The 24,397-nt window shown below is 41.3% G+C and overlaps 1 protein-coding gene across 3 annotated transcripts in view; it reads left to right on the top strand.

Moving 5' to 3' along the window:
• ARMH3 (armadillo like helical domain containing 3) overlaps nt 1-24,397 on the top strand; it is a 128,885-nt gene that overhangs the window by 6,219 nt on the left and 98,269 nt on the right. For 2 of the 3 annotated variants that reach the window (XM_055719905.1, XM_055719907.1), the window contains exons 2-15: nt 1,219-1,330; nt 1,804-1,860; nt 1,996-2,142; nt 4,304-4,411; nt 5,450-5,542; nt 6,419-6,493; nt 7,175-7,261; nt 11,810-11,866; nt 12,895-12,938; nt 14,446-14,506; nt 15,523-15,569; nt 16,246-16,321; nt 18,990-19,083; nt 22,800-22,901. In XM_055719905.1, coding sequence (XP_055575880.1) covers nt 1,229-1,330; nt 1,804-1,860; nt 1,996-2,142; nt 4,304-4,411; nt 5,450-5,542; nt 6,419-6,493; nt 7,175-7,261; nt 11,810-11,866; nt 12,895-12,938; nt 14,446-14,506; nt 15,523-15,569; nt 16,246-16,321; nt 18,990-19,083; nt 22,800-22,901 — 1,150 coding nt within the window. In that variant the 5' untranslated portion in view covers nt 1,219-1,228. The remainder of the gene's footprint in view (nt 1-1,218; nt 1,331-1,803; nt 1,861-1,995; nt 2,143-4,303; nt 4,412-5,449; nt 5,543-6,418; nt 6,494-7,174; nt 7,262-11,809; nt 11,867-12,894; nt 12,939-14,445; nt 14,507-15,522; nt 15,570-16,245; nt 16,322-18,989; nt 19,084-22,799; nt 22,902-24,397) is intronic. The other variant, XM_055719906.1, reaches the window with a different exon arrangement.

Genomic DNA, 24,397 nt, shown 5'->3' with positions numbered 1-24,397 from the left:
CTGCTGCCATGTGCGTAACTACCTTTGGCGGTAGGGGAGAAAGGTTGGGAGTTCAGGGATATGAGAAGGGATGGCTTTTCCTTTCTGCTAAGTACCTCTGACAGTGCTGCAGTGATAGAGGAGGTTAGAGCAGTGCTAAAGCTGTGATGCTTGCCAGAAAAATCTGTGATTGCAGATGAATGTGTATTTGCAAGGTCAGAGTGGTGATGTGCTTTGTAGCATCAGACATGAGGTTGAGAGTACATGGCAAGTCATGCATTCTGATTCTGAGCCCCTGGAATGAGTTGATGGTCACAGAAAGTTCAGGACTACAGCTATGGCTGTTACTTTTTTGTAACAGCTTATTTTTCAATAATGATACTTCCTTTTTTTTTTTCTTAATAGGATAACCAATAAGCATGGGACACTAATTAATTATAATAAAACCTCTTGGTGTTTCTAGAAAACCCTTTGCTGTCATATGGATCCGCAAATCAGTCTGCTTTAAAAAAAAAAAAAAATCCCTGCAAAGCTCTCTGCGGTGTTCCTCCATCCTCCTCCCAAAACTGAACCACATGTGATGATTTTGAGGCTGGGGTTCTTCTCTGGCTTGATTTGTTGAGCAGCTGACACAGCTGAGGGATGTCAGGGTGCAGATGCAGGGATGAGCAAAGGTGGCAGGAGTGCTTTAGGAAGGCTTTGCAGCCAAATGTTTCCTGGTGTTGGATGCCACCTCAGTGAAAAAGCAGAATTTGAAGTGCTTTGGTAGGCAGCAGATTAAACAGATTAGAGAAGACTTTTCAAACAGTTTCAGGAGCTTTTTGTCACAAGATGTCCTAGAGGCTTGACCAGTGTCAGAAAGGACTGGGTATCCATTTGAGAACAAGTATCACAGTTCATACCATGAGTTTAAAAAATGCCTACTTTTCTGGATGTAAACAGCATTGGTCTGGATCAGGAATCAGTTTCTAGCAGAGAAAAATTAAGAAAACTTACCCATAAGGAGCTTATTCTATATCTGCCTGTGTCTGGACTTCTGCATCTCTCTTTGAAACGAAATATAGGACTAGATGGGACCTTTGATCTGATTTCTTACGTGGTATAGTTATCAAAGCCCCTACTTTAAGATTGTGAGAGACTGTTGGTATTTCAGTGCAGTAAAAAAGCCTTTCATGGTTGAGGCAGGCCAGATATACCTTGAACAAAAGTTCAAATTTTTTTGTCTATTCCTGTCTTCAGGGTGTACAGCATGGCCCAAACAGAGAAGAAAGGTGGGCTGCTCCGGAAATCTTCAGCCTCTAAGAAGCCATTGAAGGAGAAAGTTGTGTTGATGTATGATGAGATTTTCACGGTAAGGACTTTAGCATGTCTTCTTTCTAAATTCTTGCATTAAATTGTCTCTGTTTTGTTTGTGCTGAAGGCTCTGCATTGTGGATCCTTTTCCCAAGGTAAGGACTGCACAGTGCAGGCACAGTCTTCAGGCTCTCCTACTGTCTTGCAGAGCTCTCTGTATTCTGCTCTCTTCTTTAATGTCACCCTGTTCTCTTGTCTGCCAGGACCATACATGATCTACAGTAAGTCAGAGGTTTTCAGGTATTTCTCAGAAAATAATCCAGAAAAAACCCAGAGGTATCCCAATTGAGAGCTGCTTCAGTTTGTCCTTCTGTTTCTGGGAATCTGTGTAGACAGAATTCTATACTGTGAGACCACGTGGTCATCCAGTGGGATGATGCTGACTGAGCTACTGGTGGTAATGATTTTCGTAAAAATCTGCCTGAATGATTTCTTCTTGTTTGCTCTCATGGCTGTTCCTTTTCCTTTCAGACGGAGGACCCCAGTAAATGCAACCCTAGGTTTTGGGAGGAGCTGTTTCTCATGAAGGTAATGGGAGTTCAACAGCCTCTGGTTTGATGCTGCTGCTCTGCCCACGAAGTGGCAGACTGTCAGTCTGAGGATTTGTGTTTCTAAGGTGTCAGTGGTTGTATAACATGCATGAACTGCTTCTTAACCTGACAGGTCAACTTGGAATATCTAGAAGGCAAGCTGGAGGCTTTGGATGGGGAAGAGTTAATGAAGATAAAAGATAACATCAACTGCTTGTTTCAGCACTGCATCCAGGCACTGGGTGAGGAGCACCCAATCAGAGTGGTCAATGCATTACAGGTACCACGATGAGAGTTAGGTTGCTTCTGATGCAGCAGTATATTTGCTGCTGGTATCAAACATTTTGTGCTTGTGTCTTTGCTTATGAGGAAAAGTGGTGTCTACAGAGCAGTTGCTACTTACTGTCTGTGAAGGTTACAAACATTCATAGTCTTTTTAGTCTTTGAAGAACAGTAGCTTGTTTCAGAATTCCAGAGGATCTTGTGATGCAGGATGAAGCAGGTGGCAATGGGGGGGACAAGAGGGGCTTGTTAGCACTACAGGCTGTCAGTCTGGGGGCTCAAGAGTACTCTGTGTAGCTTTGTCTGTATTGTACTTTCGCCTGTTCTCCCTCATTTCAGCCTCCTTTTTGAATGTCCATATGGGTCAAAAATGAAATAAAACTCTGGAGAAGTTAGTGTGAAATTTATGCAGGGGACACTCCCTGCTGGACATCTGGAAGCTGTGAAGAATTGTCACTCAGAATTAATAGCTGTTTTCCTGCAGGTTGCTCCTTACCAAAGCTGTGCTGTCCCATGTCTTATGCGGGAGACTCCCCTCCTCAGTCTTGATGTTTGATGTTATTAGTTCACCAGCTGATCTTACAGTTTGGTGAGCACATTTGTTTCAGCTTCTCTCAGCTGTAGGAATACAGGATATGAATTTCAACTTTGGAGAAGTCATCTGTAGGAGACATTGGACAGACAGTAAGCTGGGAAAAGTTGATTTAAACCAGAAAATTTACATTTCTGAGGTACAATCTTGCATTTTTTAATGATTTTTAATTTTTTTTAAAATTAATTTGAAAGAGTGCTATTATATACTGTATCTATAGCTACATAGACAGTTTAGCCCAGCCCTGAATTCCCAAACTTGTATTCAGACTCTTGGCAAAAGTTAGGTAAGGGCTCAAGTCTACAGTCGTGCTATGTGAGAGTTTAAATGGGAAGCAGGTAACACATCCTGAGCTTGAGTTGGGAGAGCATTCCCTTAATCAGGCTGTGCTCATGTGGAAAGTGATCCTGAAGATAAAACTTACTTAACCACTCTTTTCTGAAGAATGGCCATGGTGACCAAAGGTTTGTGTAGCCCAGTATCCTGTCTCTGACAGCAACAAAAAAAAGGATATCTGCCTTGCACTTTTGTTTCTGATGGTTCTAGAGATCTGCTGATTCCTTGAAGCCTGCTTGTCTCCAGCTTTACATCTTCTGTAATGCATTACTTCTCACAGATTAATTTAAGCTGGAGTCTAAAACTGCAGTGGTTATATTCCTGCTCGTTCTCATCTTCACAGACCTGAAAGATGCCTGATGACAAACGTCATCCCAGACATTTCCCTCTCTTGGGGCAAGTGAGACATTTGCTGTCCATAAATTTTCCAGAGCGTCTGCTGGATGCATATTGTGCGGATACCTATATTTTGCCAGTGATCTCCAAGAACTTGTTTTGAATCAGTAATCCAGTGCCTGCAACAAGAAATGTGAAGGTGTTTACATTTAGTGGAAAGGTTCTTAAAGCCCCTGAGATAGTTAGGAAAACTTAAGCTGCCTAATAGCCTTGGAGACATTTTTTCCTCTTTTATTTTTAGTTTTTTGACAAAGAGACAGTTTATTGGTCAGACTTAGTTTAGCAGTGTGGTAACCAAACAGAAATCTGTGCTCTCTAGAGCAAAAGCATCTGCTGTATGGACAGGCATAATGTGATAAACCACGTTGTATATTTTGGCATGCTTGAAATATGAAATTAATTTGGAAAACTCTTGAAGCATGTCTGTCCATATATTGGACATTGCTTCTGCCTTGCAATTTCCTGATCAATATTTTTGGCCTTAAAGCCACACTTAGATTTTCAAAGATTGTGGTCCTGTCTGGTACAAACTGGGTCTGCACAGAAGAAGCAGTAAGATTACCTTTCCCTAGAGTGCTGTAAAATGAAGGGGTGAACAAACAGGAAAAGTAGGGACATATATTCTCTAATTTTTTTTGAGTTTTCAGCATCCAAGATCCTGCAACAACAAAGGTGGAGGAGAGGTCAGACAAAATGTATGTCTGACTTCCGGGCTGGTGGTATTCATTTAAATATCTTTGTTTTGCCAGTGGTAGGAGAGGGTCATAGGGTGGGTTTTGCTATTCAGTTGTAGGTGTTGCCTTACATCTTACCTTCTGATCCTTTTTTTTTGCAGACACTGTGTGCATTAATTCGGGGTGTCCATCAGAAGAACAAATCCACTTCTGGGTTTGACATCATCAACATGCTTGTGGGTTTTGATAAGGCAGAGCTATGTATGAAGGTGAGGCCCTGGCATTGTAGAGAAGCAGTCTGCACAGCAGCTGTGTTGCAGGGGCAGTGATTTGTAGACAGATGTGTCTACAAAGGTGCAGCTTTTGGGGGAAATAGTCCAGCAACTTAATAAAAGAGCTGTCCTGAAGGTCTTTACCTGCTAGCAGCACAAAGACACTTAGGGTCTCCATTGTCAGTAATATAACAGAGCACTTTTCTTTATTTTCCTTTAGTTCCATGCTGTGCAGTCACTATAATAAGGAAATCTCAAGGCCAGAAAAGGCTGTAACAGGTCATTAGTACCTAGTATTGAACCTCATACCTTTTGCTTAATTTTTAGCTGATAGTCATATCCTGTGTTCTTATTTCCATCAGCACATGTACTGTTTTAAACTTGTTTGATGCTCTTCATTGTAAAGATGTTGAGTTTTCAGAAATGCCAAAGTAATCTGTGACAAGGCTGCATTCCTGTTGTATGCAAACAGAAGTACATTTGGGGAAAATAGGCAAGTTACTACTAAATATCAGAACTACATTATTCCTTTAAGAATAACTGTATTACCTGTAGCAGTGTTTGGAAACAATCATTTATGAGTATCTGTCAAGCAGCTATATAGTACTTAATTTTTAATCATAACTAATATATGTACTATTAAATTGGAGGTGCATTGCTTACAAAAAATCTCATGGTGCCTTAAGTAAAATAGCAAAAAGCAAGGTCATATTTGTAGAACTCAGAATTACTTTGTGAATAAAATTTATTGTTATGTGTATAGAACAATCTTTCATGCATTTGGAGAAGACTCTTGGAAAATGATCATGATGTTATGACTACAGTCATTAAAATACAGTTAACACAAAACAATGCTGAAAACCAATGGTGTGAATATGGTCTATGTAACAGTAGTAATGGCTCAGTTACTGATTCTGGAAGAACATGGCTTTATATTGATGCTCTTGTATTTGAATCTCCCAAAAAGCTTTTTATAACAAACATTTCAATTAATATTAAATTTTACTTTAAAATAATGTGATTGTTCATCTTTAGAATCTGATGGAGAGCTTGGACTCGCTGCTTTGTGCAGAAGGTTCTGAAAGCCTCAAAAGCTTGTGTCTGAAGCTACTTCTCTGCTTGGTGACGGTAAATAAATACCAGCTATATAATAACTTAAAGGCTTATATGGGCCACATCTTGTGGGATGGAGCTGTCTCAAAACTTGAGCAGAATGCTGCAGCATGAAGCTTAAAAAGGGGAAAGAAATTGTGAATGAGAACAAGGGTCAGCCCAGAATATGCATCGTTGCTGTAAGCACAATGCCAATACAGACTAGCAGACTGTTTTCAACTCCCAAGATAGGTTTCAGCTGGGGAAAAAGGGGAGAAACACAGGAGGAAGCATCAATTGGATTCATAGGTGGATTTTTTTTTTTTAGGAAAAAAGATTTTAAAGAAGTCTCAGAAAAATGGAAAAGGAGCAGAGGAGAGGGGTTGAGGGAAGACAGGAAGCGTGGAGTAGACTAGTGGTGAGGACTTGAGGAATGAGGAAGCTGGAACAAATGGCTGCTCATAATCTCTTAGAGATGGTCAACTGAACTATTTTGGCTGCAATGAGAGAGAGTGTGTGGGAGGTCTTCGCTGCCCTGTTCATGATGCGAAAGTGCTCAGTGGAGCATATGTGCCCTGTTTTTCTCTGCCTCCTGTGTAGCAGCCTGCTTCAGCTGCTGATGGCTGTTGTTATGCAGCTGTGTAAAATATCAGTCTGTGGAGGAAGGAGGGGAGCTCTTAGTATGTGGGTCATGCTTTTTGCCAGAGAGAGGGGTGGGAGGCAGGACAGATTTCTTTTACTTCGTGTCTAGCTTAGCCAGCAACTCAAGGTGTGACTAGGAGTGAAGTGTGAGATTCTGGATAAATGTGTCCATCTGCTAGTAGAACTCTTCTGTTCCCACTGTGTGCCAGAGGCAGCTACAGCATCATGGGAGGCTTTGGGTGAGATTTTAAAACTTGTGTTTGTACTCAGGTGACAGATAACATTAGCCAGAACACCATTCTGGAGTATGTGATGATTAACAGCATATTTGAAGCTATATTACAGGTAAGGGTTCTTCCTTCTACTGTAGGGGCTCTTCCATAGTGGGATCTTTCAGTGATATATTTTCTTTTCAGCTTTTACAACGCAGCATAGCTGACTGGCACTGTGTGTTGCTTCCATTCATAGCTCAGTCATAGATTTTATTTTATTTTTTTAATGCTGTCTCCTCCTTACTCCGGTCTGCTTTTTTTAGTCACTACTGAGTGTTTGAAGTATTTTCACTGGAGACATTTGTGCATAGATAGAAGCTGAACAGATTTCTATGCTAATTTCATGAAGAATTCTTGTATTGGAGGAACTTTTACCAAAAGACAGTCTGGATATATTGAGTTTTTTTCTGCTCTTGGATAAATCATACTTTTTAGAAGTGGAACTGGGCTTGGGGGAGCCCAGAAAACTTGCACAGATAATGTTGGTGATGCACTGAGGTGCTGTCCACTGCTATTGAGAAATATATTTGCCCTTTATGCCCAGCAAGCCTGTGTGCATTCTCTCTGTGATATACAGGCTTCTCTGTGTGTAGAACTTCTTGGAAGCACTGACACTCCCTCAATCTTAAATATCCTCTTTCAGTTTGGACATAATTTGTTCTTAGGCATACATTTCACAGGCAGACATTGTCTGAAAGTCACTGCAAGCTTCCTGAAGCAGGCCTAAACAGAACAGTGTGATTATTTATTCCAGATCCTGTCCAGCCCACTGAGTCGCAGGGAACACGGCTATGATGCTGTTGTCCTTCTTGCTTTGCTGGTCAACTACAGAAAGTATGAGGTAGGTGGTATTCTGGATAACAGAAACATCGCTTCTGCTTTATTAATTTACACTGGCCTCTGGATTATTAAGGCAGCCTACGGTACAGTTTTTTAGCAGTACACACTGTAGCATCTATCGGGGTAACAGCACACAGCTACAGAAGTCTTGCAAGGCAGTCGTGTTATGCTAACTGTATCAGTCTGATGTATGTGTATCATGAAATGTGTATGATACTCGCCCAGTTAGTCTTGTGCAAGCATGAAAGAAACTACCTAGGGGATTTCCAGTTCCTTCATGAAAGTATTCTGAGGAAGGTCCTTTTGGAAGAGTTACTGTTGTGCTGAACTTGTGTGTTTGCCTCTGTGTGTGTGACGGGTGTGGTTATACATAATCTCCAAAGCAAAATGAGCTGTCAGTCATCATGGGCTTCAGACTGAATTGAGTTGTGAGTACGTAAGGTTTGTTCTCTGCTTTTTGCAGTAGGTTTCTGCAGAGAATTGAGTTGAGGTCGAGTGCTTTGGAAAACATTGTCCTAGGCATCTTCAGACTGGGCACCCAAAATAAATGTGCTGATGTCTAGAAAGTACAGTCCAACCTGAGGCAGACATGTAGCAAGGGGACTTTCAGCTTGAGTAGTTCATCTGGCAATGTTGAAAGCAACTTGAAGAAAGGTTTTCTGTGACACCTGCCTGACTGCCCTTTGTAAGCACTGCTGCAAACAAAGCCTGTAATAATGCAGTTGTAATCTTTGTCCCTAAGTAAAGTAGTTGCGTTCATTTGCTGTTCTTTGGCCCTTAGAGTCAGTTTGGTGGCTGCCTGGTTGTCAGTGTATTGTAGCATACTTTCATGCCTCACATCCTTTGAAGTTCTCTTTTTAGTTAACTGTGCTGCAGTTGATACGTTCTCTTTTGTTCCAAACTTCATTGGTTGCTAAATTGTGTTTCCAACTGCTTAAGAAAATGTAATTAGGCTGAAAATTCATTAGTTGACTATGATTTTATGTCTGTCTTTAATGTGAATAACCAGTGTTTCTTGCATCGGGATAGAATTATAGAATCATAGAATCATTTAGGTTGGAAAAGACCTTTGAGATCATCAAGTCCCACCGTTAACGCAGGACTGCCAATTCCATCGCTAAATCAAGTCTCTGAGCACTGGGTCTATGTTTTTTAAACACTTCCAGGGATGGTGATTCTACCATGTCCCTGGGCAGCCTGTTCCAATGCTTCATCACCCTTTTTGTGAAGAAATATTTCCTAATATCCAATCCTAACCTCTCCTAGTGTAACTTGAGGTTGTTTTGTCTTGTCCTGTTGCTAGTTACCTGGGAGAAGAGACCGACCCTCACCTGCCTACAACCTTCTTTCAGTAGTTATAGAAACAGAAAAAATGCTGTGAGGAAGAGTATTTATTTGATCGCTTTCTCAATGTTTTAAGGAATGGCTGCTAGAATAGGAAGTTAAAACAAAATCAGGTAGTGACTTTTAAATAGCTAGATTCCTTGATAACATCCAGGTGGAAATTTCTTTGCTGCATGCTCAACCTGCTAGAATTGCATATTGTGGTTTTTGCTAGGCAGAGCTGAAAGAAATGAGTCAAAATGTGGGTTTTCCAATTTGTGTGGCTGTCTGGTAACATATAGTGTATCTGACAGCCCTTCCTGTCCAGTTACGTGGGCTTGCCTCTCATTGATATAGCCAACTACGAGTGCTGAAGAGACATTTATCAACACTGAAGAGTCAGAAAATTATTAATAAAAAGTCTCTCACAAATTATTTTAAATTAATCTCTTTAACAAAGAGAGTAATTCTTCAGCCTCCAATTCCCTCAAGATGGCCTGCCTGCAGAGGAGATGGCCTCATCAGGGCTGGCAGTAAAGCTGCTAAATCATCCCTAATGAGCGTTCAGGGAAGTCTTGTGAGGGGCGATCAAGTGAACTCTGGACTTTGTTTGTTACAGATGTGAAGATAAGTTAATCACTTACCTAGGGATTATGCATGGTTAGTTTGGGTTTTTTTCTGCTTTCTTTTACCACCAAGAAGATTGTTTCCCACAGGTTTGTGTTGGAGGTGGAGATACATTTGGAGGCATTGAGGAGACCTTACTCCCTCTGTCAGACCTGTGTGTCATGTTCACTTTGTATGGCATGTCTCACCTGGGGATTGCTTTAAAAATTAGCTGGTAATGATCTCCCCACAGCTTTCACCTTCATTTCTTTGATATTGTTGGCATCTAATGGTGGGTAGTTCAGGGAGGATGTCTTTAGTATTCCCAGGTTCCAGGAGTTTGTGTCTGTACCTCATAACTGACGAGAATGCTATAGGTGTTTTTTTTTTTTATCTGGTGGCAGTGTACTGGAAAAGACCTGTATTCTCTGAAGAGCTGAGAACCATATTTTTTTAGTTCTTTCTGGAGGCAGGTGGAGGCAGAAGCTATTTCTAAGTTTGTGTAACTATTTCATTGACATGCTTTGAAGTTTTCAAAATGCTTATCAACCACTTTTCAAGGCTGTTGCATGTTTCTGCACCTTGTGGAGTGGCAGGTATAATTTAATCTTTTAAAGCTTTTGCTGTTATTCCCAGTGAGAGGGGAACTGGATTCTGAAACAGTAGGATTAGAATACAGAAGCAGACAGGGAGCCTGGGGTGGTCTTAGGGGTGTTCGTACAACTTGCAGGGTGCTGACGTTCATTGTAGTTCATCATACACATCTGTGTATGTGCAGACATGCTCATACACAATAAATGGAACTGTTGTTTCTCAAGGAGGGGCAGGAGCAAACTGCACATCTTGTGGGCAGCACAGGAAATATTCTCATCACAGTGGTATAGACTTGCACACTGAAAGTCACTAGAAACTTCCTTGTCCACATAGAGTAATACAATGTGTAGATTACACTGGTTAGTCATCTGCCTGCTGCTTAAGGACTTAGGGAAGCCTAGAGGGGGCATGGAATGTGTCGGGGAGTGGGATACTTCAGACAGGAATTATTAAACAGACTTCTGCAGGTATGGAAATGACAATTGAAAAGATAGAGGGCAGAGATCTGTAGCAAGCTAGGCAAGCTTCATGACCCTATCAGCCATGCACTTGATGACGTCTTGATGCCAAGAGGCAGGAGGTGTGGAGCATGCTTCTTGGAAAGTCAAGGGCAGTGGGAGTCCAAAGAGTTGTTCATAAGCGGAAGGTGACAATGAACCCACTTCTCCTCCCTTTCCATCACAGGACAGTGTGTATGACTAGGTCTCGGGGCAGCCTGGTGATGTTGGTCAGTATAGTATCTCCCAGTCATGAGTCACGGGTTAGACTCTTCTGTGCGTAAGCTGTGGAGAGTGTCTCCTTGTTGTATAAGGAGAGCAAGAGAATGACTGAAATTAGCAAAACTAAGATATATTTACAAGGATGGATTTTAATCTATATTTAATTATGAATGTGAAACTTGCTTTACTGACACCGATTAAATTTAATTTCTGAAGGGGAGCATGGTTGTACAGAGAGGACCGTATATTGTTACTCAGTAGAGGCCTCTACTTCAGCCTCAAGGAAATGTCTTTGTATGCTTTGTGCACAGATGGGTTCTGTGTGAGTTTTCTGTCTCTTAGACAGCAGACAGGGTTGCGTGTGCTGGAGGCAGGCTGACAGACTGGCTGAGCTTTGGTCTGTTCTGATCAGTTTCTTTTCTGAACCGAAAAGAAAGCCTGATCCTCCCAAAGCACCAAGTAACTGTGAGAGTAGTGTTTTCTTGTAAGCCTTATTTTTAACTCGCTGTCAAGCTGCAGGCAAATCAGTCTGATAATGGTGTAACTTGTAGGGCTGCGTCTGATGCATGCTTTGTGTTTTATTCTTCCCAACCACTCTGGCTTTACTACATAGAGCCTTTTCTTCTCTGTCCTGGTTCCAAGTCCACTTTGTTAGTTTTGCACTGACATATACAAACCAGGAAAAACAAATGTACAGTGCTAATCTAAAAAGCTTCCTAAATTATTAGGACTTATTTTTATAGATGGAGCCTGTGTGCTTTGTTCAGGTAAGTTCAAGGAATTAGTTTTCCAGAGACTTGTAGCTCTCCATGTAAGCTGTTCGTGTTGAGTTCTAACCCAGCAGCAAATGAGTCTGTAACATTGTTGTGCCTTACTGGGTCCTCCTTTTAAGCAATCTTTGGGAGGTGTTGCAGAAGGGAGATAGCAGAACACTAATGCTCAGTTCCAGCTTCACTGCTTGTTGCTGCTGCATAACACCGTGTGTGTCACAGATAACAGGCTTGCAGGACAGCTGCTCCATTTTTCAGACTGACAGATGAGCTAGTGGAGGAGCAGGAACTCCCTCTCTATAAAATCAGGAGGCTGCCTGGCTGAGCCAGTGAAGAGAAGGTGTCCCTGTCATAGTGATCTTAGTTATGCTGTGACTCCTGTTTCTTTGTGTGTATTCTGGTTTGTGGGACGGGAGAGAGAGTCTTCCCAGGTGGTTAGGTAAACCTGGAAGGATAATAGTGTAGTGGTTTTTTTTCCCCCCAAAGACTGAACTTAAAACTAATTTTCTTTCTTCTTCCTCCCCCCACCCTGAGCAGTCAGTGAATCCCTACATTGTGAAGCTCTCCATCGTAGATGATGAGGCCACACTCAATGTGAGTATTTGATGTGATTCCTCTGCACTGCTGGGGATGCTTTCATGCGTGGTGTTAGCATAATGAATGCAATAGTGGTGTCTGGTGGAAAGAAGATCTAGGAACAGTGATGCTGTAAAGAACACCAGTACAGTGGGTTTCTGCCCTGACTGCTCTTGCAGTAAGTTAGGCAGCTCATGATCTGGGCAGTTGGATCACCAGTGAAATGGTGAGGGTGATTAAAAAGCTAGGTAATGAGGAGCATGCTAAAGTTGATCTATGATACATTTATGAACTATCTATATGCTATGTGTCATCATGTGCCAAAGAGGCACTAGGTAGCTTATGCCAAAGATCTCATTTCCGGTGCTGTGTCATCCAATTTTACCAGTCCACAAGTCAATTCTTGTAGCAGCTCAGTGGAAACTTGTACCCGAGTCAAGAGTCTGGCAGCATATTTTGAGTTGTAGCCACTGTCCAAGTTTTGTATCGAGGCCTAGGTAGAAAGTGGCAGCACACTATGAGCTGTGTAAGGTCTGGACTTAAATGCTGTTCTTTAGGCATGAAGTAAAAAGTGCCATGCCAATTAAAAGGCAAGAATGATTATTCTGAGTTAATTTAATTAGCTTGACACAAAGGATGATCAGTAGCTGTGGAATGGTGGAGGCTGTTTGCAAGAAGTGAAAAGTTTACTACTGTTCATGGCCTTTGTCTTGAACTTTTGGATGTCTGTTTTCTGACACAACAGTTCTTGCTACTTTATTGAGGCTTCTTGAGCAAGTAAGGTCTGTTTGGAGGTCCAAGGAGAGTAAATGTTCTCTGTTGAACTTAGTAATTAGGTATTTGACTTTAAATTTTTAGTGTCTTGATTTTTGGATGAAATTTTTGTTTTATCATAGCATATTTTAATAGATCGAACAGCTTCAGGGGAAATTCTTACCAGCATGTTAGGTGATCTTGGGGGGTGGGGGCAGCACTACTAGTGTGTTCAGTGTTGATTTCCTGCATTGAGATTTGTAATGTAAAGATTTTTTAACATTTCTTTTCAGGGAATGGGACTTGTAATTGCCCAGGCTTTATCGGAATATAACAGGTAAAACCTAATTGTCTCGTTTTTCTGTGCATGGTAGTTGCTGTACATTTCCACACACTTTTCTTTTATGTTAAAGCACTTACCATGTAGCAGCCCTGATACACCTGGAGAGGCAGGGAATAGTCTTATGCTTAGAGATACTTCGGCTCAGTTGTTGCTGTCATTGCAAGTGTAAATGCATCCATGCCAGCTGGGCTGATGTGCTTCAGGAGAGATGTTGCTGTAGGGGAAGATAGCTATTGTATGTTTTTACTATTGTGGATTTTACCTTTGTATGAATCTTGTGGAAAATCTTAGGCCCAAGTGAAAAGATAAATGATTTGCTGAGTACTACTCTGTTAGAAAATGGATTTAACAGAAACATGATCTAAAACAAACAAATGTATCCAGGACTATCCACTTGCCAGATCAGAGACGATTAGGGGCTGTATGCTCTTGCAAATGGTGGAAAGTGTTAACCGCTTCTGAAGAGCGAGCCAGAAGGTCAGCTGTAGGGGTAGCATGTTCCCCTCTGCCTCATAAACAACAGCACAAAATGTGTAAGAAGAAAGTGCTTCAAAAAATCTGGAAAATTACAGCAATTTCACCTGAACAACCCAAGACTTCTGCACTGTAGGATTCTCAAAGTATCCAGAAAGATGTTTTAATTCCTTTGAAAGTCTGCTATTACAGATATGCAGGTGACTTGTGACATCAGCAAATCATGTAAATTTATTTAACAGATAAATTATTAGTCTAAAGCAGAAAATACCTCACTCACCCAACTTCATTCTGACAAAAGCTGTCTCAGACTGTCGTCAGTTCTGCTTAGCTCTTTCTTTTCCCTTTCCCCAAAATTGTAAATTGTGTTCTTTGCATGTTGCATTGTGTGTGATCAGATTCCTGTTTCAAAGACACAATAAATGGCCATTGTGAGCTTTGCTAGTTCATTTGAATGCCAAATGAGGCAATTTAGCTTAAATCTGAGGTATGTGAGTTACTCGTTGATTTCACTTGCTCCAGTTCCAGTCCCTTCACTTACTCCAGGGATGTGGGATCAAGCAGGATCAGGCCATGAACCATAATGATCCTCAAGGTTTTTGCTGGCGTAGGGTGATTGACACTGGTTTAGTCCATAGCAGATGATGACTGAAGTGAAACTGTTCTGTGCTTACTGACTGTGTGTATTCATGTGGTTCATTACTGTTTTGCCAGTGCAGTTCAAAATTTCCTAAGTCACTTGTCCCTTTCCTTTAGCATTAGCCCAGACTGGTTATATCCTCTGTAACAGCACAGGCACTGTCCAGTCTCATGGCTTTTAGCAAGCCCACTTCAACTCTACACAATTTACAAATATTTTAATACCCTTTGCATCTCTCTTTGTGAGTTCTTGGAAAGGGCTTGTGAATGCTGAAGCTTTCTCCATCCTATGTCCTTATCAGATAAGACTGTCTCACAGGGATTTAGGTAAAATAACCCTAGCCCAGTTTTTAACCCTGAAGCTTCATCCTTATTCCTTTTTGTTCAGGCAATACAAAGATAAGGAAGAGGAGCACCAGAGTGGTTTCTTTTCAGCTCTAACTAATATGGTAAGCAAGGAAGCAGTGTTTTTCTATTCTTAAAATAGGTGCCTTCATGGAAGCTCAGTAAGGAGGGTGTTTTCAAAAACTGTGAATTTGGGATGTTGGTTCTGGAGGAGGAGGAGGTGCATTGATCCAAGCCAAACCAAATACAGCTGAAATGACTGTATTCTGAGGAGTGTGTTATTGTCTGGCTGGGAAAGCTCTTTCAGAGGATGACATCTCTATTCTGGCGTTAATAATTGAAATTGTTTTCCTTCATATCCTTCCTTCTAGTTGACTTTATTTTAAAAATCACAGTTTCATGATGGACACTGATTTCAAACAGCTACTTGTTTTAAGAACAAGTTGCTGCTGTGCTGACGTAGCCTAAGACAGAGAAGCTGAATATTTTTGTGGCAAAGTCTAGTCTGTCACTGGCTTTTGAGATCGGTTTCCTTACTGTCTTGTTTCTCAGGCCTGGGTGCACTGTAGTTATGAAGCTTGGATTCTGTGGTGGACAGTGCCTGCATTTTCAGAGGGGTACCCTCCAAAGGCAATTGTGAATTTCTTCCTTGTAAAGAGTATCCACTGTGCCCCTTGTTCAGTCAGGCTTTGCTTTAAATTTAATTGTAGTCTGAGGTCTGACAGGAAGATTTCCTCTATGTAAGGATGGTTCGGTGTTCACAGCTGTCTGTCAGGAGAGACGTGGGTAAAACTGCTACCACTTTGTGACAAGCAGATTGGAAATCTCTGTCCTTTTACAGAATCACAGGCTAATCCAGTCTGGGATTCAAGATAGTGTCTTTTTCTTCCTTTGTGATCTGACAGGTGAAGTATTGGTCAGTGGCAGTGGTGCAGAATAAAATGTTTGTAGGTGGTCATCCTGTTTCCCATTTTTATTTTACTATATTAGGAAGAAGGTTGCAGCTGTGCCTTGGATGAGAACACCTCTCCCAAGGCACTTCTGATTGCGTTAAATCCACGTCTTTTCTCTCTAATAGCTTTCACTAATTCCTCCTATGCAATACTCTTTCTTTCCATAGGTGGGCAGCATGTTCATAGCAGATGCTGATGAGAAGATCTCAGTCCAGTAAGTGCACTGTTGCTAGTTACACAATGAATGGCAACTCACCACTGAGCGATATGATCTGCCCCATCATGGAGCTGTTCTAATGTAGCAAACAAAACTAGAGAGACAAGTTCTCTTGTAACTCAAATGGTACCGCACCCCTGCAAACAACAGATTCTCACTTAAGTGAGAAGAGTGCAGCAGGAGGAGCCACAGCTGAATTGCTTGTAATGAAGTGTATAAAACCCCTGTGGTTTTTATGAGGCATTTTTAACATGTAATAGGCATGTTGGAGGTGGCAGATGGGAAGTGATGATTCGTGCACTCTCATCCCCAGGAAAATGTTTTTCAAATTAAGGGTGAAAGTGATAAATACGAGGGTTTGTGGTATCTGTAGGAACCTCTGTCCATAAAAGAAAGGACTTTAAACGCAAAACGCTGTTTGAGCAATGAAGGGGACCTTCAGCTGGAAGGGCACAAAGTCTGTAGTTGAACTCTAAAAATAGCTACTTTTATGGATTGCTGAGGTACTGCTAATAACTGGAAGAACAACTGGATTGCAGAGGCGGAGTTTTATATAGTTGAAAAAAATTTTCTTGTTTCAAATGGGCCATGCTTCTGGAAAACTTTTCCCTTGGGGTTCTCATCTGCTGTTAGCCCTTAACTAGTTGTGCTTTTGTCTGTATCCTTTCCACAGAACGAATGAAGCAATCCTTCTGGCCCTCTATGAAGCTGTTCACTTAAACCGGAATTTCATCACAGTTCTGGCACAAGTGAGTTTGTGTGATGTTTGCCTATTTCTTTGTAGTAGATGTCTTCGAAATTAGGGAGTCAGGAATAGAATTGATGAAAAGATAAGTTTTCTTCCCTCTGGCCCCACCCCCCCCACCCCCTGCCCTGCTTGTCCTAGGTGTAGATGAGCATGAAAGATCAGAAACAGGCCAGGGCCTGGATTTATTTCAGGAAATGCTTTGTGCCTTGCCAGAAAATGAGTAAAGTTTTGAGGGCACAGCTATGTTGGAATGAGCCGTCTTTCCCATGGAATGGGAGGGGCCGCATGGAGTGCCTTCTGTGCCCTATTGATACTGCCTTTAGGGGAAGGATGGGAGTGAGTGAACTGGTAGGGGTAAGATTGCTATAGCTGTCAGAGCTATTCACGTTCTTGTTAAGTTAGGGTAGAGGGAAAGAGGCTGATCTGGCCCCAAAGTTGGATGAATTGTCCTGTCTGGGTGTGCACAGACTGCATGTTGTTCTCTATTGGTGTATCTTTTGCTTAGGGCCTAATCAATACATGACAACTGTTATTTCAAATACTTTTTTGTGTTCAAACTTCCTTGGTGACCCCAACCCCTTTTGCCTGGGAGACTCACCAGAGCATAGCACTTAACCTTGTGCTGTTTATGGTGAAGAAACAGCTATGGCAGCATTGTGAGAAGCAGTGGGCTGCTCCATACCTCTGATCGCAAACCTCTGGATGCTTTTCTAAATACTGTGAGTTTGCAAAGGTGGTTATTGCTGGAGACAGAGGAGTCTGTCGATCTGGTGATTGTGCTGTGGCTGGCTGGAAGGATAGCCTGATGTGTTTAGGAAAACCCATCAGGTTTAGGCTCTTAATTTTGGTTTGTATGTATTGCTGGTAATCTGTGAGAAAAATGACATCAACAAAACAGTTGACACCTTTCCCCAGTTATTTTACATCCTCACAGTGCAGCCATCCGTCACAGGTTAGACACTTGGCATGATGGAGGAGACCTTTGGCAGCTGGTGACAGTAGTGGTGATGGAGGAGGTCTGACAGGCAAATCTGCTGCCTCTGAAGGAAGCTTCTGTTCCATGAGTTGTTAATTTGCTGAGGTTCACTGCCTTTCTTTTCCCGGGTTATTCATTCCTACCACTTGTGAGAGATTTCTGCTCTTTCAGTTCTGTGTAATACCAACTCAGGCCTTTCTGTGGTCAAGATATCACAGAGGGAAGGACAGGCCTGTGGCAGGGAAAAGAGCAGCTGGAGTAAAAGTTCTTAAAATAAAAATAAAAGGATAAACTAGTTATTTGTGAAAGTGGCTGCTTCAGTTATCGGTGTTTGGTGGGTTTCATTGAAAAAAAGGTCTGATATTCTTGGGTGGATTGTCTGTAATCCTTCATTTAAGAGAGGGCAAGGTAGCTCATGCTGCCCTTTGGAAAAAAAACCCTCTTAAAAAGCTGATGAATGCTCTTGTTTAAGTTGGTGTCCATTGCTAGGGACTGCATGAATGACTACCTGCTGCTCTGTGGGCACACAGGAAGAGCAGGGGCCTGAAGTGTTAAGGTTTTGGTATACTTACTAGCTTGTGGGTCCTCGGTTTGTGCTGCTAGGTGGCACTATTATCTCTCAGCTGATGGTTAGTGTTTGGGGAAAAGAAAGGTAAACACCATGGCAAAATCTACAGAAGCAAACCTGTTTTATGTAAGATTTTCAATGGAAAATTGTATTTTAAAGTTTAAGTCAGTACCTGTAATGACTTAAAATTGTCTTTGAATTGTAGTTATGTGTGTCTCTGCTTCCCATAAAATACATGTATTTATAGTTGCTCATTAAATGAGAATCAAAGACAATGTGAAGGATATCCACTTGTGAAAAAAATCTACAGAAATAATGTCAAATCAGCAGTTCTGTATCCCTTTCTTTTATTTTGAAATTGTGATGATATATTAAGGCGGATGAATAGTTGATGTAAAATTTGTCCTATGAAATGGACACTTTGCTTGGCAGCCAGACTTAAAATAGCAAGGCAGATTGCCTACGGTCTCATCAGTGTGGATAGATCCGGAAGCTTACAAAGAGTGGAGTCAAAGCAGTAATTAGGCAGGCAACTATTAGCAAAGATGAAATGGGCAGAGTAACCGACTGATGGAAGCTGAGAAGATCGATAATGATAGTGTTATTTATGTTATGTACTCTTTCCTGCAGTGCCTGGGTTTTATAGTGAGGCAGGGAAGTAATAAATTGCCATCATCTTTGAATATGAACAGGTGGAGGGCAGGAGTGAGGAGAATTTGCTTTTAGAAAGAGAAATAAAAGGATCTTGGAGGAAGACTTCAAATGCCCACCTGTGGGTTGTTTTGGGGGGAATTGAAAGCTGTGAACAGTGTGGTCTTCTGCATGCCTTTTTCCATTCTGCACTGGGGAAGGGCATGCTACCTGTCAGCTGGGGACAACCACCAGTTTGTGATGTGTTTTTATGTTTTGTGGCGTAAAGAAATTGATGTACGTTTTAACTGTTAGACACCCAAGGTCAGGAAGCATAGCTTTGCTTTTTGGAGGAGGGTTTGAAGTTTCTTGAGACTTCATTAGTCATGTCTATTGTGCAAGAGCATAGAACAGTACAAGTAGCGATCTGTATGGCTGGTGCCTAGGGAAGGTGTTGTTGACCTGTGTGTGTCTGGGCATTTGTGTTTTCCTTAGAGCCATCCTGAAATGGGGCTGATGACAACACCCACAAGTCCAATTCCAACGACACCTGTCACTCCACTTGGAACCACCCCACCTTCTTCAGATGGTAAGAAATGTAATGATCTCCTGGTGGAAAAGCAATTAAAAACTGTAAAATAACTAGCAAAGCATTTTCTCAAGATGGCAACTAATGAAGTCTGTCTGGAGCAGATGTAACCTGGTGGTCTCTTCCTGGAGCGACTTGCCTTACTGAACATGAGCAAGATTCTGTTGCCTTGAATTTATTTATGTTTTGCCTTGTATGTTGCTCAGTGAAATTATGCTGATATTCCTTCTGAAAACAGTACTGTCCCAGTATCTGCATGAAGATATACCCAGCCCGTTAGTTATTCCATGCAGGCTTTTACTTAAGAATATTTCTAGTGTCAAGTTCTTTGCACAGGATTTTTTGTCATCGAAACAGATCAACAGAGAATCACAGTGGATTTCTGCTTGTCATTAATGCACTTGTCCCTAGCTTTGAATTAATTGGGATTGGAATCCATTCTGGGTGTGGAAGTATTTCCTCCCTCTTGTTGCCTTTTCTCTGATAGGCTTTGTAAAATGACTGCTTGCCCTGAGATAGATCTTCTAAATTACGTGTCCATGTAAATATGCTTTGAAATCACCTAAAATAAAACCCTTTTCATTTAAGGTATGGATAGATATAGCTTAGTTTAAGAGAAGAAATCAAATGGCTGTTGTGTATTTTTATGGCATCCTCTAGATCTGAAGGAAGTGCTTAATGAAGGAACAGCGTCATTTTGAATAGAGCACAGTTTGGAAATGTTTTTGGGGAAAAGCAGCCTGGGTTACTCAGTTATATCAGCTATTCAGGTCCTTTGATATCCTAGTTAAGGATGATCCTTCTTGCGGATGAATTCTATCTGGTTACCATGGATATCAGAAGCTTCAGTTAAAAAGCCCCCTATGTCTCAAGTCTCCCTGTGCATATAACATAAAATGTAGAGGGATGGGCATTTTGTGGGCTTCTGTTCAGTGTGTTTGTTGCAAATGTATCCACCCACACACCATATTATACAACTGACAGAATTTATGCTTACCTACATCTACAGCTTGCTTACACTCTCTTGTATTAATTTACCAAAAAAACAAAAGCAAAACAAAAACTCCATCCTGCTTTCAGCAGAGGCAGTGATCTTGTAAAGCTTGAGACTTCTGGCTGCTTGTAAGGTTACTAATTTTAAGAAGAGGAGCTGATCTTAATGTGCAGCAATTACATCGGGAAACATCCTTTATTTCTATTTGCTGTCACCTTGCTGATCCTTACTCTCAGTGATAATTTTTTTTTTTTTTGAGGACCATGGCTTGGTTTAGTTGGTGGTGCTTTAGTATTGCTGTTATTTTAAAGGTATGTCAGAATTTTCCTCATTTTCTAAGGTCTTGCAACTTGGCTGTAAAATTTGCCTATGACTGAAAGTTAGCAAGAGGCATTTTCACTTTGTAATGAAAAGATTGCTTTCTTTTTCCTGCATTTAAAAAAAATAGTGTAGTTGAGCTGTTTTCAAGTTACAGTAACATGTAGAAATCCATCTAGGGTTTCAGGCACTTTTTTTTTTAATGCTGACTGGGATTAAAAATGGGTTCATATTCTGGTTTGAAGTTTCTCTGGCTGTTAGCCTGTAGTGTGAATTAACATCTTTTTAAAGTTTAAAATGTCTGTTAAAAAAATCGGGATCTGTAGCATGAACCAGGATAAGCAGTGATGTGTACTTTACAGTGATTTTTTTTTTTTTAAATTAGACTTTTGCTAGAAACTGTTGATCCATAATATGCAAATCAAGTGTGCCTGTCACCATAGTTATCTAAATGTCAGTTTGCTTACTGTTGTTAAATATTCATTCACTGCATTCATTGTAACAGCTCCAGAAGGACTCACTGGGGATATAAATACATTTTTCAGACTTTTAGCGAAGTCTTTGAGCTATTCATAATATTGGGGGTGAAATAGCTTGCAGTGTCATTGCATAGACTTTGCCAACAGACTGGGCATGTTAACAATGTGTCAGGAGCCCCAGAGCTTCAAGATTGAATGGACTAAAACAGCTCACACTTGGGGATGTGCAGCCTTTAGAAGCTAAAAGCCCCATTATGATTTCTTTGATGTGATTCGAACAGCGAGGTTACATTGATCTATTTGGCCTGTTGTTTCCAAGGGCTACAATTTTATATTCAAGGTGATTGTATAATCCTGAGCTCTGTGAGAACCTCTGCTGTGCTCTGGGCCTCTCAGTGCTCAGTTTAAAGAATCCTGTGTCTTCCTGTTGGTTTGTCTCCTTCATCCTTCTGTGCCTGTGCTTGCCCCAGTTCCAGGGGTAAGTAAGCGTTACTTGCCTCATTACAGGGGTATGATAGGTAAGGCTTGGATTATGAAAGGCATTGTTTATTAAAGCAGACTTCTCTCTGAGACAAAATACAGCTGCATACAGGATCAAATTGCTTCCCCTCAGAGCCCCAAACCCCATAAACCTAGCCATCCAAAAATCAGATGTGAGGAATTCCTCACTTCTTGCAAGATCCGATCTCATCATAAATATCTTTTTCTTTCTGCAAGAGTGAGAAAAGCGTTGAGCATTCCTGAGGATACATGGAAAAGCGATAATACAGTTCTTAAGGTGTTTGTCCTAGTGGTCTGCAGATCCGTTTCCAGTCCAAAGGGAGCCCTATCTTAGCCTATCTTTACAGCTTGAGAAGAGAGGGTACCTTCTGGCAGTCATAATTCAAGCCACCTATGACCTCCTGCACATGAAAACCTGTGAGTTTGAGCTCCTAGGCAGCCAGAACAGTGGTGTTATTGTCACGTCAGAACAGGCACGTAGAGCTGGAAAAGATGCCATTGACTCCTGGAATCTAGTGCCTTGCGCTTGCTGGCATGTCATCATAGAATCCTTTAGATTTATCAGACTCTGACTTAATTTGTTAAATTTGTTTCCCAATAATTCCTGTTGGGAGGCAGTTTCAGCATCTTGTTCTTTGGTTACAAATCTTCAGCTTTCCAATTTGCATTCCTGGTCAGTTTATACCCATTTCTCATGATCCTAACCTTTACTTTGGAACACAGATAGCTCTTTCATACATTTTCATACATTGGGTTACACACCTGTGTATTTTGCTATCTCATAAGAGGGACATTCTGTTCCTCTGATCAACGTACTAACCTTTCTCTAAACTTGTTCAAGTATGAGTTTACCCTCTTTGAACATGGGATCAGCGTAATAATGCACAGTGCTCGAGACAAGGTCCCACCAGCACCTTGTGCAGGGCATTACTGTGTACATGTCTCTGCTGAAAGTGTATCTGTGCATTTCTAGATATGTTGTAGGACCACACTTTTCAGTGCTTTGTGTTGGTAGCTGGTCATCTTGTGATCTGATAGTGTACCATAGTATCACAGTGTTTTGCTTGCAGCTGAGTTTTCAGTTTGCCATGGAAGTAAATGAGCTTCCTAGGTTGGGAATGTTCATGAGTGCTAAACCAGCAGGCTGATCTCCCCAGGGGAGGGGGGGTGGGGGGCAGGACAAAAAAGAGTATCACTTCACCAGGTACCACAACCTGTACTTAGAGCAGGAGAAATGGTCTCTGAGGGAGTAGTACCAGTCTTCGAAACAAAATCTTTGCTGGGTGGTCATGGAAGAGGAGGAGTCGGGTGACCCTGCAAATAGCTGATCCAATCCCAGATTGGTGAGCCTGTGACTTGGCTCTCTGTATAGTTATCTCTTGTATTTGTGGAGGGTAAACAGTGTCTTATCTGCTTTGTTCCAGTTATAAGCTCTGCAGAGCTGCCTTTGGATGCTGATGTGCAAACTAGCAACTTGCTGATAACCTTCTTGAAGTACAGCTCGATTGTGATGCAGGACACAAAAGGTAAATAAATTCTGTTGATGCAGCTGTGGATGCAGCAAGCAGTGCTTCTTGAAGTCAGGAGGATGTAAGAGTATGTCTAGTGACTCCAGAAATAGCAGTTAAGTGGAGTCCCTTTAGAGGACTGAAGATTCCACCTTTTGAGAAAACGAAATTATTTCTTATTGCAAGATAAGAGTTATGAGACTAGGAGAGACCTAATGCTGCAGGAGAGAAGTCAAATATGGAAAGAATGTAATAATAATAACAACCTCTAATAAACCAAGCCTGTCCCTGTGCAGGAGGTGTGAACATATCTGATTCCCAGCTCTCTGTCAGAGAGGGGCAGTCATGTACAGAGAACTATTTTTTTTTTAAGAACATTTAGAAGCTGACACAGGAGGCAAAGCTCAGCCTTAGGAGGAAATATTTCCTTTGTCCTTTGGTACTTGCTGGTTTAACAGGCAGCTCTTTAATTATAAAGAGGACAGCAGTAACTTAACGCTGCACTGGCAGTAATTTGCCTGAGAAGATACATTTCCATATTGTGCTTTTTGATTCTCCTGATAGTTTTGTGAGGGTTAATTTCAGCTTGCTGGAGTTGAAGTATTGTTTCATCTCCTGCTCAAGATACCCAAGAGTACTGTTTTGCCCGGTGGCTCTATGGGCAGGACCACAGTGTGAACGTTAACAAGTGATCTTTGTATCACATTTCAGCCTATTACTGACTTCTGCTGATAAGTTAAATGTAACAACTGAACAAAAATAGGAAGATAGCTGCAGAGCTATGATACATCAAGTACTGAACTTCATGATTGCTTGGCACTGGATAAAAAGCCAGGCATGAGAGTTTCCTTGCACCTGCTAGTTTGCAGTAAAATTGTACCTGGCTGTCCTGTTCTGTATGCAGGCTGGTTGAGAAAGAAGCGAGTAATTGAAACTAGGACCGAAAGGAACTTCATGAAAATATCTAGCACACCCCTCAAAACCAAGGCAGAATTAGGTTTACCTGTATCTTTTCTCAGAGGTGTAATTATGAAGACACTCTGATGGTGGAGCATAATTTTTAGACTATCCATTCCAGTGTTTTAGCTACCCTTATTGTGAGAGAGCTTCATGTGATTCCTAAATTCTTTGCTGTGATTTAAATTAATTACTAGTTATCTTTTTCCAAAATAGATATTGAGAATGGTTTATTTCTTTTTTTGTGTCAGCCCTTACATTTTTGAAGACTGCTTTCATGTTTCCTCTTGTCTTTAAGCTAAACCATGTCAATCCTTTGTTCAGTCACTTCTTTACAGATTGCACACATGAGCAAGGCTTACCAGCTCTCTAATCATTCTCACTTGCTTGTCTCAGGGTCTCTCTTGCTGATTCAGGTCTCTGATAGAACAATTTTATGTTTTTCAATCTAACTTCTGCACTTCTTAGCCTCAGGAACTGCCAAACTGGTTTAGTTTCAGATGGAGTGAAATCTGATAGAGGGGATTCCTTACTAAACAAGCCAGCAAGAGATGAGA

The sequence above is a fragment of the Falco cherrug genome, chromosome 9 (assembly GCF_023634085.1).
Source record: "Falco cherrug isolate bFalChe1 chromosome 9, bFalChe1.pri, whole genome shotgun sequence".
NCBI classification, from domain to species: domain Eukaryota; kingdom Metazoa; phylum Chordata; class Aves; order Falconiformes; family Falconidae; genus Falco; species Falco cherrug.
This window is presented reverse-complemented; position numbering and strand designations above follow the sequence as displayed.